This window comes from Anopheles ziemanni, chromosome 3, assembly GCF_943734765.1.
Source record: "Anopheles ziemanni chromosome 3, idAnoZiCoDA_A2_x.2, whole genome shotgun sequence".
Classification (NCBI taxonomy): domain Eukaryota; kingdom Metazoa; phylum Arthropoda; class Insecta; order Diptera; family Culicidae; genus Anopheles; species Anopheles ziemanni.
The window spans coordinates 9,369,796-9,385,307 of NC_080706.1; the positions used below are offsets into that span (position 1 = coordinate 9,369,796).

The window sequence follows — 15,512 nt, forward strand, 5'->3', positions numbered from 1 at the left end:
ACCATATTCGCGCGCGCAACCGAATCGCATTGGAGTGACATGTAAAAATGGACTGATTGAAACTTCACACGCCTTCCGATCGGAACGATTTTTCCAACGCCGATGGAGGCGCCTGGTGGCGTGTAGCAAAAAATAAAAACAATAAATAAACCGCTCTCGTGTGGGTGGGAAACAAATCAGGCGATCATGTTTTTCGAATGAGGAAGGAAAAAAATCAATCGCATTCGTAGCCCAACGTGCCGAAATTGCGTGTGCCTCTTGGTGTTTTTCTTCGCCAATCGGTTTAGTTTGAAGCATAAATTCACCCCCGCGGTGCGTGTTCGTCATTCGTTCCGAATTACACCCGAGCTGATTATTTATTCACTTGCTTAACACCGTTTTACAGCCCTGAAGCCCTTGGTTTGACGACAAACGCTTCCCCTATCCAATCCTCTGGAGTGAATTGCGGACGAGAGGATAGGAAATAAAAGAAAAGAACTTGCCACCGTTAAAATTGTCAATTCCCACCGAGAATTTCCCACCCGCGAAGGAAGTGTGTGGTGCTACACTTTTTTTTATCTACCACCTCAATGTCGACACGACACGCACACAACCGCCGAGTAATCAGTCACGCACGGTAGGAAAAATCGGAGGATCAGCGAAGGCGAGTGGAGCAAAGGGAGAAATTTGTCCCAGCACACGTTGTCGCGTGTCGCGTGAGCTTTGGTGAAAATGAGTGACCGGTCGTGTGAGTGAGTACCCCCACTCGGGCGGTGAGAAGTTTTGCGAGCGAGCTTTCCCTTTGGCCCGTGCCATGTGCTTTTGTTTACGGCCCACGTGCTTCGCTGGAAAGTCGCCATCTGCTCCGTTCGGCTCCGTGACGTCACGGTCGTCCTCGTGAGAATAGAGCAAGCCACTGTAGGCAGCAAAAGGCGGCTGTAGCACGGCGATGGTCCAGCTACAACCAGCGAAACGGGCACTTTGGGAATGTGCAGCGCCGAGTGAGATTAGTTTGTTTTGCTCGCCGTACGGTGGTGGTCGTCGCTTGGCCGCGTGCCCTAGCGACCATTAGCGTTTCCGAGGCGTTTGCGTGCGCGAACGGTAGTGTTGGTGGGTGTTTGTGTGTGTGTCCGTCTGTGTATCGTTCTATCGGTTTCCTTGCTCGGCGTTCTACCATTCCGCCACCGGTTTTCGTCCCACCCGGGTGTGGGAAGGTGTGAATTGCATCGGCACGCGCACATGACCGGCGAACCAATGACAGCCCGTGGAGCCGGTGCGGGTGTCGGTGCCGGGCGGGCACCGCATCTGCAGCCCCCGCACGCCAACCATCCCCTGCAGGCGCTCCGCACCGACGACATCGAGGTGCAGGTGATCGAGCAGGGTATCGAACTGTGCAGCAGCAGCGAACGAAAGGTAAGTCCCGCGTTCCGATGCTCGTTTGTCATTCATCTGGTCGAATTCTGGGACGATAGTCTGCCGAAGAAAAATAAGACCACGTGCCGCACGGGACGCTCATTAATGTCAGACATCAATCAAACGGAATCAATCCGTTCCCGGGGCCGTTTCGCGCCGCCGGAGGAAAACGACGAGCGTCCTGCGGGAATCCTAACGCCGGCCCCAAAACGGCTGCCAAACTCATTTTTCTTCCGCCTAATCGAATCGTGCCTCCATGTTCCGTCAGCACCCCGCATTTTGGAATGGCCTCATTTTATGGTTCAGTGTCCAGTGGGCCAGTTATGTAATCGGCTTTCGGTGCGATTTATTTTATTCGCTCGAGGAAATAAACCATCCTCCGTGGCGGAAATCCGTCATCGGTGCTTGCGGGAGCTGAAGAAGGATGCCAAAGAAAATTGTTTTCCCCCGACGAAAGATTGACAGCCATGTGGAGTTGGTGGAGCAATATTTTTCTTTGGCGCGTAGTAAAATTTATTGATTTGAACTGGGAACACATTACTTTAAACTGTGAAACAGGGTTTGTTGAAATTTGCTTCCTCCCGGAAAATAGCCATGTATCAAAACTAAAAGAAGTAATGTTTTCTCCCCATGTGGCAGGGGAAAGACAACATTCACAGAGGGAAAATGAAATCTTCCTCCTTCCGGGTTGGCCTTCTGCGACACATTATCCCAATAGATTGCCCAATTGCGAACTCATCCATAAGCAAACGATAATTTTCCCTCCCATCGTGGCCTCAGCAATAATAATCTTGCCCCCCCCCCCCCCTCCCACCCTCTCACTTCCTCTTGGGTATTGGTCACGGTGCGGTAAGATACCAATTGGAAATTGGTTCCATCAAGTGTACCAAATGGACCATGAGAGCCGGAAGTCCCACGTAGAATCATCAGCTGCCATGTGACGCAGCAAGTCACTATGTGGACGGTGGGACTCGATTACATTATCTGCTAGGGAGCAAAGCGAGGCAAGCAGGCGCAAGTCGTACAAGTAGAAGAAACAAGAAGAAAAAAAAACGGAAGGAACAGCGGCGGAAGAAATTCCAACCGTAATTGAGCGCTTCCCTGCGATTTATTGCAATGATCTAGAACGGATGGATACACTTTCCGTTCTCTCGCATTTTCCCAGCATGCGAAACCGGAGCGGAACGAAACGAGCAAGTTGCGCAAAGTCCTTACAGTGGCCTCATGAAATATTTACCCACTATGGAAAGTGAAATCTTTACGAGGTAAATTTTAACCATCAACATTAGCAAGTGAAAATTTTATGCACTTTCCGTCCCTTTTTTTTGGGGGAAATTTTGTAAGCGCCAAACGATGCCATACGTTCGGATGGTTCACAAATTGTTGGTATTTTCCTTTTCTCTCTTCGGGATTAAGTTAGAGTTTTAGTCTCGCTTCCTCGTCGCAAATAAAGTCCGGGCAATGAAATACCTTCAGGCAAATGAAGTAGCCATAAAATGGAAACGATTATGGGACGATCTTTGTCCTGGTGCTTAATAATGGTCCAACTTTTAATATGTCGTTAATTCCTTCTCTCGTTCGCTATACTTTGCATTTCCTTTCCCTTTGCACGGTACGGTTGTTTTATTTCCCTTCCCAAGAGGTGAGCTTAATAGGTTTTAGTTTTCCTTTTTCGCGATCTGCTGATAATCTTTTGCTCGAAAAGTAAATAAGGTTTCCCATTTATTTATAGTTTAATTGGCAGTTTAGCGGTCGTCGGGCCCCTCGGACGGACGACGAAAACTTTGCTATGCTTTATCTAAGCACTTTGGCTATTTTCGGCAGCGGGTAGGCTCTTGGACGCGCATCGGGTGACGAAGTTTCCACTTTATTGTTTCGTTCTCTCCACTTTCTTTCACTTTCCTCTTTGGAGGCCATTTCCCACCTTCGTTTTTCTTGTTGCCATTTTTATCTGCCCCAATCCATCCGTTGCCGGCTGCGTTGCATTATTCAACGAACCGTACGCTAGCGCTTAAGTAATTTACACCTTTCCGCATCGATCGGCCATCGGGAGTGTGTGTGTGTGTATGTGTGTCTTTGTGTGCAAAGCGAAGGACGAAGAATCTTTTCTGTCACTTCGATGGGAACGTAAAGAAGGGAACGATGCAGAACGATGTGTGTTTCAGTGTATTTTTTCGTACGGGATATGGTTTCAACACTGGGCAAAGCACTTTAAACCCTTGCCATTGCATTGGGGGAAACGCTCAAGACGTGCCCGTATCCCGGATGGAGGCGCCTGGTGGTTCACGCAAGCAATTCTCTTTCGGTCCGATCTTGCAAAAACCAACACGCGGGAAGCAATGGCCGAACGTTCTGCCAGTGATAAAAAAGGGCGGGAATGTAGACGAGCAGCCCTCGGAACAAGGAGGACCATCACACGAAGCGGTTCGTGTGGAGGGGTTGTATGTGAACGCACGTAATTTATGATTGCACAACATTAAATAAGTAACGAACATTCTGCTGCGCTTAACGATGGAGTTGTGCCAAAGGGAGAAGCTGGATAAGTGAAGCCCATGGCCTCGTTGGCAGCGCCGTTGCGTTCCCATAAGGGTTCGGATTTAAGACCACCGAATCACAGAATACACACTCACACAGTGTACGCTTTGGAGAGCAAATGTCGGATGCCAGCTTTCCCGTACCGGCGAGCCCGGAATGTGCCGCTTGCATTGCTAGCGAAACGAGCATAGAGATTTGCTCGAGCGATTATCCACTTATGCGGACGGTTGTATTTCGGGCGCATTTAATTACGCCCCTGTTTGCCGGGTGGATTCAATTAACTTAAATGTCTCCCTTTCTGCCGTCGTTTTTTTCATATTGGAAAGAAATTTCCCATGCGCGGAACACAAACACTCTAACGATCTCTCTTAAGCCGACCTACGCAGCACATTTCGAGGAGCAATACGATCTAGATCATTATCATGTAAATTAGGAAACCATGCTTCCGTTATGAAACTGGAGGGGTTTCATCGTCTTACACTCTGCTCTTTCGAATTATTGGATATTCGGCCTCGGTTGTCCATCTTCGGGTAAGTTGTTGACGACACTAAAAGCGAACATGCCCTCGAAAAAGAACGAAACTTTCTTAAAGAGGCATCTCTTCATGGTTGTCATCCTGCAGCGAAGGATAAAGAACTGAAACCGGAGTTTTTTTTCAAGTACTTTCCCCGAACTCCTTGTGCCTTGTGTCCTTCGGCTCACTCGAGTGGCTCCAGGTCCTCGAAAAAATGTATTCTCGCAAGTGGAAGTATTGATCGAATGCCGACGCAACGTAATTTATTGTCATCTTGAAAGAGGGAGTATTACGTTGGAACGAGAAGCTACATTGGAAGCAATACCTAGGTGTGCTGGAGGAATAACTGGTCCAAAACACACTCCTCCGAACTGACGTAAACAAAAACACCGCAAGATCCTTTTCCTTCGCTTGACTCGAAGGCATTTGTTCAAAGTGTTCGAACACCCGGCCACAGCTATATCCATCTTGACACTCTTCTGGTCGAACTTTCTTCATTAGCCGAGAGTTTCTTCCGTGTCAGCACCGTTCGGCGAATAGTTTAGCATAGTTTGCCCTCGCTAAGGCAGGGTTTGTTTGCAGGAGGCTGCAGTTTCGGGGCGGGGACGTGAGGAGGTTGATTGATCGTTAGCAAACTCCAAAGTTAGTTGTTTAGTGGTGCAATGTTTATTACCCTGCTTCACGTCGATCTGAATATGCGAGTGTGTGTTGGAGCAAGGGCCAGAAGCAAAACTTGGCTTGTCATGCAGGGAAATATGGTTTTTGGCAGCTTCATTTGCTTGCTTGTCAGAGAGAAGGTGATATCGTTTCCATGTGTTTCGTCTGGTTTTGATATGACTTTGAAAGAATCTGTTGCAGCTATTTTGGTTTCCAACCTGTTCGATTTTTAATGAATGTTATGAAATTATTTCTACATGGTATCAACTATGGAACATTATTGTCTCTTGGATTAAAGGAATTCCTCATCAGTGAAAGCTTCTACTTTTCTTTATATTCGTTAACAAATCGTTCAGAACAATATTCTCTATTTTGCTGTCGGAAAATACTCTACTTCATTGTATAAACCAGTCGTGGTTTAACCACCAACCCATAACCCCGAGAAATTGTTCATCACAACGTCTTCGGTGACGTTTTGAACGCAGGCAAAAAAAGGCAAACCCCATTATAACGAGCGCGTCCCAAAGCCACCGAGACAATAATTTGAAAAGCATTTCATTTGACATGAACTAGTTTATGCCCCCTTCTCGTCATTCCCGTAATCCAACAACCAACCAATGGGCTACCGAACGTGACCTGTGGAGGCCTGAGCTTAATCGGAGCGGATTGTCGTAAATCATTCATCACTCATTACCCGATCGCTCGTCAATGTTTACGTGCAGTGCAACGCAAACAGCTAATAAAACGGGCTCTCATCGGGCCGACCTCGTGTGCTCGCTGATGACGAGTTGTGTGCGTGCCGATACGGAGGGGATGGTGTATGCAATTATCCTCCCCCTGTTCCGCCCTGCGCCACGTTCGGCAACCAATTTTCCGATCAGTAACGGTTCCATTCTGGGCCCATTTGGCCACAAGCGCACTTAACACCGAAATTGCATGTTATTCTCCAAAACTACGTACACGTGTTTGTAGGGCAAATACATTAAAGCTAATAGATTTGTGTTTGTTTTCGTAATAAAATCACTTTTGGTAAATGTGCGCTCTCAGCGAGGCAGTAAATCGGGTTATCATAATTTTGAAAATGGTTTGCTTAACCTTGTTGTGCAGATTGACTAACACGTTCAAGTACCCTCAAGGTATATCCAAATGGAATGGATTGAAGAATAATTTATAATGAGGGAGAAAGAATATAGCCTTTCAAGGAAAATTTCGTCTGTGTTGTGCAATCTGCGCGTTTAATGGAAAGCAAGAAATTAGTAAAAGCCCTTTACCAAAAAGTGGAACAAGTAGCAACCTGTCATAAAATAATTTAAAAAAAAGTGGTCAAATAATATCCTCAAAAACCTTGCCGCATTTTTTCAAGAAAAATAGCAAGTTTTTTTGAAATAATAAAGATTTTGAAAAAAGAAGTCAGTTAGTTGCGGATAAAATATTAAAAGTTGAAAGAATTACAGATGAAACAGTCTTCGGGAAATCACTTAATTGAAACCTGGAAAAAGACACCTCGCAAAAAGAGATGTTGCCAATAGCAACACTGCAGCAATGTATCTAATGTTTGCTACTCTTGATGGAAGTGAGTTTTCGGCTAAGTGTTGTACAAATTGTTTCTTTCGTGCAATCTGAAAGAAGTCAAATCAAGATGTTGCGAAACCGAATACAATGGAAAATGGATATTTGAAACGAATCATTTATTCGCTACAGTCATGCTTCAGTTGGTCGAGCGTGGAAGGAGGCTCCGATTGTAGTCTCCATATTGCTTTGCTCCACTGTGGCGAATATGGCTATGATCATTTTTTAACACACTCTGCATCAATTATCACGTCGGGAAAATATGACGGGAGGCAGAAGCATTTGGTTTTCGTTCTCGGACGGATGCTTCTTCCCTATCGATGCAGGGACTGGAGGCCATGAAATTTGAATGGGTATAAAAAATATGAACGATACACAATACAACAGTGACAATTCTCTCTCCCACCCCCTCCCCTTTTCCTCTCGACATGACCTAGATAGGGAACATATCTTCGGACGGCAGCAAAATTCGTTCCGCTTCAGCAAAAGTCCGGCCTCCGTTTACTATCGTTCGGTGAATTGGGTTAAAGGAGCGAATCGATCGACCGTACCGCCGCAACTGCTGGCGTCAGCGTCGATGTTCCCCTTTCCCGCACCACCCCACAGTCCTTCGCTGGAGGGCTGATAAGAAATGGAAATTGTGCCAAATCGAAATGGCAAACGAAAACCCGTCCGCCTCGTCATCCATTTCTCGTCTCGTGCGCTTTCCCGGTGCAACATCAACTCCACTTCCGGGAACGTCATGAGCACGGTGATCGCTTCATATCTCCACCGGTCCGAAAGCAAACGGTAGTAGACGGGTTTGGTTAGACGGACGGACAGCTGGCACGGAAGAATGCAGCACTGCTCTGATGCACGGCAGCGCAACCATCACGTACTCGACGTGTACGACATTGTTCCGGTCGTGACGGGCTGGTCGCAAGTTGAAGGACCTGCTAAAGGGAATGCATCCTAACAAATGCCATTAAATTATTCACATGCCAAATACTCGTGCTCGCTCGGGCGGCGCAGATAAGGCGGTGAGAGATAGGGCAGTAGTTAGCAGTTAGCCGGAAGTAGGCACGGAAAGCTGGTAGTTCCTTAATAATGCACTTTAAGTCTAGAAGCGCTGCGAAAGGGTGTGTGGTGTTGCGTGCTGCGGGAAGTTTCTTGATTGCACACAATCATACGATGTGCATTCGAGTTGTAGTACGTGAGTAGCATATCTATACGAATGTGTTATTACATTTGAGTTTTTGAATGAATTATAAAAGTGTATAAATTTATGCGAATCCAACGACTTTCTATAAAGTACGCCCAACATAAGCTGTGCAATAGGTGTAAGGTGTATTCAAATGTATTCAAAACGCCTGCTCAAAAATGAACCAGACTACCTCAACTCTCTTACCACTCCTTTATACTAAACAAACAAATATTGAAACACAATACTTACGTTCATTACGTCAGCACAGGATAACAATCCTGTTGCTACGATCCACCATCATTACCATCCATCATCCATCATTCGCCGTGTTCGTAGAGGCGGTAGTGGCAGCTACCAGAACTAGAAAAAAAAGTTCTCTTCCGGTTGCCCTGCACGGCCAAACACGGACACACAACATACGCATTCGCGAGAACCCTCTCTACCTCACTGGGTTGGTTTGAAATTTGGCAACATTTTTGCCGACTTGCAATGTAAAGCATATTTCCGCTGCGCCACGCTGGAATAGGAGGAGTTTTTGTCTGTTCGGCCAATAGGGGATACATGATTTCCAACAGGATGTTTCATCGATCGATACCAAAAAGGAATGTACTGCCAACAATTGTAAAAGGATGGAACAAAAAAGTCAATTAGTGTGTTGCAAATTGAACGCGCATGGTGAATCCGCACTAATAGATATTCGATTCATTTTGTCCGGATAGGGAAGAGGGAAGCTTGTGGAAAGCGAAAGGTTTTTCAAGCAATCAGCGAAATTGAATCTATTTACAATTACATTGATGGCCTACAAAGTCATTTGGAATGGTTTTCCCTCAGTAAAAGTTTTTTGTAAGATACAGTCAGTTTTTTATTTTTCACGAAATCCATTTAATTGAGTTACCGAAATAATAAAAAGCCAGTACTATAAAAATTGGTTAAAAACAGTGCATGTTTAAATTACATATAATATTAACATTACTGAAAAAAACTGCAGCCATTCAAACACAGTTTAATCAAAAGAAAGTATTTCAAAGCTAAAAAGAGAATTTAATGAACGAGATCGAAAGTTTTCCTTCAGCCCACTTTTTCACCTTCAAACTGTCCAGCCTGACGGACTGACAACGGACTTACAGTATACGACATCGAGAGGTTGTCATTGACTTTCAATCAACCGGTATCGGAGCCGTAGGACACGGCCCTTGACACTTTTCCCCACAACCTTGACGAGGCGAAAAGAAAAGGTACAAACTGGGACATTTTCGGTGAAGCACAAGTTTTCCCCCAGTGGCCTTTATTCGTGTCGTTTCGCTTTGAGCTGACATTTGCCCGATCAAGCCCCTCCGTCCCCCGTGTATGCATATTTTAAAATCCAATTAGATACGTGAGCGCTAGCTCGGAGGAGAACTAAATGACCTCCTCACTACGACCGTGACGTGGGCGAAGGGTTTAATTCTTTCTGTTTCCTTTTCGTTTGCGAAAAACATTTTTCTTCCACTTTTAAAGAGTAACGCAAACAGTGGGATGTCCGCAAGCGGTGGAAACTCGAAGCCCTCGGCGAACGCCAGTCGAGGTCGCACCGGTGCACACTCTTCGGCTTCCGCCACCGGCACCACGTCCCTCGGGGGTTCCACGTCCACGGCGGTAGGTGCCCAGGCAGGAGCGACGGGAGGGGCGGCGCCCGGATCCCGGATAGCGTCACTGAAGAACCCGGTCGGGTGGGTTTGCTGTGCGCCCTGCATCTGGCTGCGCAGTTCGTCGGCCGTCCACAAGATGGCGATCACGGCCGCAACGCTGCTGGTGACGTCGCTTCTGGTCGCCTCGCCGATCCTGTTCCTCATCTCGGCCGCACCGTCCCAGCTGCCCCGGGACTGCTTCGCCGCCGACGAAGACGACTGCCACCCGACGCCAGCCCCGCCACCCGTCTGCGGAGATCCGATCTGCCGTGCGGCCGCCATCAGCGTCTCGTCCAGGATGAACTGGGACGTGGAGCCGTGCCGGGAGTTCAAGAACTACAGCTGCTCCACGATGGAGGGCAGCCTGCGGGCGGTCAAGAGTGCACAGGAGATAGCGGACACTCAGATGCAACGTAAGTGATACGCACTCTTCCGGAACCAAGCCCATGCAAGCGGAATACAGCTACAATATTCTCTTTTTCCATTTATTATTTATCAAAATTATGACACACAACCTTCCATAATTCCGATTATAAATTCTCTTTTAGCTTGTTCTAGTAGAATAAACAGCATGTTTTATTATATTTCCATTTGATATGAAAATTTAATCTAATATTTAAAAAATCTGTCCTCTCGGTATATTATTTTCATTTATTTTGGTTACTTGCTAAGAATTTTGTTATGTACATTTTTGAAGCGCCATAGTACTAAAAGATAAGTGAAATAGAAATCTGTAATTCGTTTCGTAAGAATCTTTAGAATAATCTCAATGACAACATAAAAACTACACGTAACTCTATACGTATATCATTAAGTTCTACTCCTAGAAATTATAAACAAATACTAAGAAAAAGTTGATAGTTTAAGTCACTTACTTGGTCCTATTGTATAGAAATTCATGTTTAAAACATGAATAGTTCCCAGGCATATAGCATTCCACTTATCTGAAGGGTTCTTCTATCTGGTTCTTCTGAACCAGAACTTGTCCCTAGGACGATTATAGCTGTGGTATATAGGGTTATTCAATTTATGAAAGTTGTGTTGCCCTATTCTAGAGCTACTCTCCCTCAATACCACGAGTGGGATCTTCCGGAAGCTAGGCCGGCTCTATGGGAGCTGCCTGCGGCAAGAGCTGAACGACACCAGCATAAAGCGTCGCCTGGACCAACTCGGCGGTTACCTGCACATCGGTTCGGTCGGTCCGCAGAGTCTTTCCCCGTTGGTGGTGAAGATCCAAGCGATTGGACCGTTGCCGCTGGTCGGCATCTACTACGATCTGAGTTACGGCCGGAAACCTCAGACACTGCTGATCATCGACGGACCAAACACACCACCGAACATACTTGAGGTATCCTTGGAGGTCTTAGAGCTAAAGCTTTCCCCTGAGTCGCTGTTATAGCGCCATTCGTGTGTCGTTCCAGAACCCTGTCCGGTGGAATGGTCCGCGAGCGCCACCGTACGATGTGGACGACGTGCCGGAGCTACTGGACGAACTAATCAATACCTTCCTGCCGCTAGGGTTGAGCGCTGACCAGCGGCAGTCGGAGCGGAATCTTATTTCTGGCTTCATTCGTGAACTGAACGAGGTAATAAATTCCGTCGGCCCTCACCTGGGAGTAGGTGCGGGCTTGGGAGCTTTGTGGGGCATCTGGGGGCGATATTTGTTTTATTTTTACGAATCGATAGCGACATCGTTAAGGTGACGGAGTGTGGCTGCGTATCTGATGTTTGTTCTTTGTTTTTCTTCCACTCCCGAACATTCCACAGATTCGGCGGCACTACGTCCAGAAGGATTTCATCAGCAGCTACGTGTTAAACAATGTGACAGCCCTCGCGAACGCGCATCCTTTCGTAAGTGCACTGTGAACTCGCTCCCTATTCCACCTACTTTCAACCTTACGCCGTTTCTTCCAGTTTCCCTGGCAGGACCTGGTGCCCGGCAACTGGTCCGGGCCGATAGTGATCCGCAGCCCGGAATACCTTCGACAGCTGCGCAAGCTTCTCCTGACGTACCAGAACCGGGTGATCCACAACTCGCTGCTGATGCTGTTCGCCCTCAACACGCTACCGCCGGGCCGGCCGTCGCCGCTCGTGTGCACCCGTGCCACCAACTGGGCCCTCCCGGAGGTCACCGCGGCCCTGTTCGTCGCCCAGTACAGCGAGGAGGTCATCCGGCACGCGATCCATCGGGTGAGCGCGCTATTTTTGGGAACCGGGGCCTGTTTTAGAAGTTCAAACAAGGTGGCCGCCCTGCAAATCAATGATTCATGCCGCGGTCGCCGGTCAAAATCGTCTGCTGGAACATAACGTAATAGCTTCCCGCATGCGATTGGCTTCGATCCGTTTCGGCGGCGTCGTCTTTTTATTTCGTACTCGACCATGGAAAAGGTCCTTCCCCGCGTTTGCTGAAGGGCAATATGGCGTGCGCCCGGGCGATTGTTGCTGTGGCTCTGTTAACCGGCAATCAATGGTGAATTAAAGTGCTGTTTCATATTTGTAATGGTCCGTTTCAATGTCAAGAGCAGCGTGGAGGCGTTTCTTTGAAACACAAAAACAACTTCTTTGATTATGGAGGAATGTCATATTTTTGGAAAAATGATTATCTTGCTCAATCAGTAAAACAAAGGCTGCTCCCGAGCCTTCGATTCGTGGTAGAAAAGAAGACAATATTAAAATTTATTTCTGATCAACTCTATCGTCATCCGTAGCCATTGCATATTGCCTTATTTTAGTCGAATAAACAACACGTCAGCCCGAGTTTACCGTAATGGCTGCCCTCAGGTGGTAAATAGACGGTAAAAGCGAGAGCAAAACCTCCGAAATATTCTCTCCCCAGTGGCATGATTTATGCATGTTCCCGTGCCACCAGCATGATAACATCGTTACTCATCCGCTATGTAACATGCGTTTAAACGGTAATTTACGATCTCCGGCCTGCGGCAACCGGGTACGACGCGCCACCACCACATGAAACTGCCATAAATCGTTGGCGATGTAATTTTCTGATACGCCGCGATATCTGCTGGCGAATTGATTTACCGTCGATCATTGAAGACAGAATCCAAAACGGAAAAATTGTTCCAAGCTCCCCCCGTCCCCGGAAAATTAGTCCCTAATTTTGCTCGGTGAAGCTAATTCGTTTCCTTCTTACGACCCCCCCTTCCCAATGTGCAGACGGAGGAAATGTTCGAAAACATGAAGCAACATCTGAAACGGGCTCCATCGCTGCGTGGGGCGGCCCTGGTGCGATTGTCGCAGCTGAAGGTACAGGCTAAGGTTTGGCCCACGCTCTTCAATCGAACGGAAATCGCCTCTGTGTTGGACGAGGTAAGGCGGTTTTGATCCGGCGCTTTAACTGAAAGGAATGTAATCGTTGAAAATCTGCTCCATTCCAGATCGAGATCAGTTCGGACAATTGGTTCGAAAATGTGCTGAAAATCTACGAAATCAACAACAACCGCACGAGGGAGATCAATTTCACCGTAGAATCTTCGCAGACAGCGTATGTACTAAATAGTTTTGAGTAGTCTACTATTTTTTCTCATGTTTGTTTGGTGACGGTAAATTTATAGTTTATAATTTTATGTGTTTATTATACGTTAAGGTTGTGGTTGAATGCTTCACTGCTTACAGTTCATGAAACAAACTTACCTTCTTCTGAAGTATATCAAACATTATTAGTTTATCGATTTTTAAGATTCTTCCACATTTTTTAAATAGTTTTTTCTAAAGACTCAATTTGAATCAACTAATTGCCCCCTTCAAATGTTTCAGGTACGCCTATCCCCAAATATCGAAAGTTTTCTACGACACCCTGTCCCATTCGATCGTGGTGCCACTGTCCGTGATCCTGGTGCCGTACTTCAACCCGGTGCTTCCACCGTACCTGCACTACGCCTCACTGGGCACCACGCTCGCCAAGGAGATACTCCGGTCGATCACGAAGGCGTTCGAGACGAAGATTATGCAGTGCGTACCGAGCGCGGTCAGCGTCTTCTCCAACACCAGCCGGATGGAGTTGCTCATACACTCCGGTGGGTTGCAGATTGCCTATCACACGCTCCTGTCGCTGTCCGGCCCGATCAAGGGCATGAACCGGCTGCTGGGGCTAAGCCTAACGCCACCGCAGATCTTCTTCCTCGTGTCCGCCCAGCAACTGTGCGCCGAGTCCGATTACAGCGGAGTGGAGGTGAACTCGAGTGATTTCGATGAAATGTAAGCACTGGCACCAGCCGTTTCTGATGAATTAGTAATATCGCATATCTCTTGTTTTGTATTGCAGTCTTACCTGGCTCATCTCGCAGGGTGGCAGCGCGTCCGACGTCTTTCAGTGTCACTCGGCGACCAAGCTAAGCTACCAGAAAAATTGCGACATATGGTAGAATCACCAACAAGTATTGAGAACGAAGAAGAGAAACGCCACTTCGTACGACACGCGACAGAACTGACCAGAGTCAACTCGTGAAAGTTCTAGTGATAATGAAAGGAGCAATCTTTGGTAGCCAGTAAGATTTAAATCGAACAAAATTGAGACGAAACGGTCTTAGAATAAGCTCGACAAACCGACGTTTATAGTTCCGCAAGGCTTTAGAGATGAAAAAATGATCTGAAAACAAAGCATGCAAAACAAAACCAAAAAAAGAAAAACATAGGGTAAAACAAATTAAACTAAAAATAATAAATCAACGCCGTGATAGCAGCTTGTAAGTGTGCGTTACTAGTCACCTTTATTTGCTGTGTTAGTTTTAATGTAACATTGTTAAGGATTTGCAGTTGGAAGGAAGGCGAACGTACAAAGGAGGAAGAAAAAAGTTATCTATTTACGTTGCAGCTTACAGTTGAAGAAATGTTATGCCACTTTATGTAAATTATCCTTCCACGCTTGAATGATGCAAGAAGCGCATGTGGAATGTGTTGTATGGAAATAAGAAATAAGTCAATTAAGTTCTCCTATTTCCGTGCGCTTGCGTTGCACACGTGAATTAATAAAGGTCGTGAGTTACTCGTTGAACACAAAACAATCGATTAAACGGTTTAGTAAAAACTAGCAGTTTCTCTAAAAAGTCAGCCGCTAAGTCAGTTTAAAGGTTCGATTGCGATGCGTGTCACAATAGTGTCGGAATATATCGGTTCTATCGACAAAAGGCAGTCCGTTACAAAGTTTGTTAGCAAATGCATTAGCCGCAAAAAAAGCATTTAGCGTTGAATGATTGAGAGAATAGTTTTAACAGAATCCGATACTGATGTCGACTAGTCCCGAGACAATATTTCCACCACCGAAGCACGAAAGTTTGGAGCGTGTGATTGTGTGTGTGGAGCGAACCCCAAGTGAGAATTGATGTAAGGCGCGTTTTGCAACAGGAACATCCTTTATACGTTTTCCTTCAAGGCAAAAGGAGGGAAAACAATTATGCTAAGGAAATATAGACGAACTCTTCAACAGACGAACCTAGCTGTTGGAGCACTGACGAATGAATGAAACAGTATTGTTACTACCACTGATGTAATCTAGCGTTGTGCATTAGACATTATGAGTTTTGTTACAATTTTCAATGTGTATAGTGTTGAGCGGACGGGAAGGTTGTACTCCTTCGTAGTGAATTAGTGCCGGTTCTACTTAGAGTTGCTAGCGTGAAGAAACGTATTTACAACGGTGAAACGGTGGGTAAAAACGAAAAACGACACACATACGAAGGTGTGGAAAGTCAAAGATAAATAAACAGAATCATAGCAAAGATGAACAACCGAAAGATCAATTTACAAACGTCCTACAATTTTAAGCCGACATAGGATTAGTTGAGCAGTGGAAGCTAAAGGTGACGTTTAGCATCGTGGAATTGAGGCAGCAGAGTATTTTAATTTTCCGAATTATCGGAGGAGAGTTGGTAAAAAAGAACGAAAACCGTGGATCAAGAAAACTTAAACTATTGATGCTGGGAAAAACCAATATCGCACCTAGAACTTTACAAAATGTGTAGTGAAAGCGAGGGATATC

At 46.2% G+C, this 15,512-nt stretch overlaps 1 protein-coding gene across 1 annotated transcript; it reads left to right on the forward strand.

Annotated features, from left to right (window-relative positions):
- Window positions 1-1,218: 1,218 nt before the first annotated feature.
- On the forward strand, window positions 1,219-13,899 carry LOC131288226 (neprilysin-3). The gene is made up of 10 exons (XM_058317341.1): window positions 1,219-1,392; window positions 9,348-9,930; window positions 10,573-10,865; window positions 10,939-11,103; window positions 11,285-11,368; window positions 11,432-11,707; window positions 12,692-12,844; window positions 12,913-13,019; window positions 13,292-13,732; window positions 13,800-13,899. The coding sequence occupies exons 1-10, from the start codon at window positions 1,219-1,221 to the stop codon at window positions 13,897-13,899; spliced, it is 2,376 nt and encodes a 791-aa protein (XP_058173324.1).
- Window positions 13,900-15,512: the final 1,613 nt, after the last annotated feature.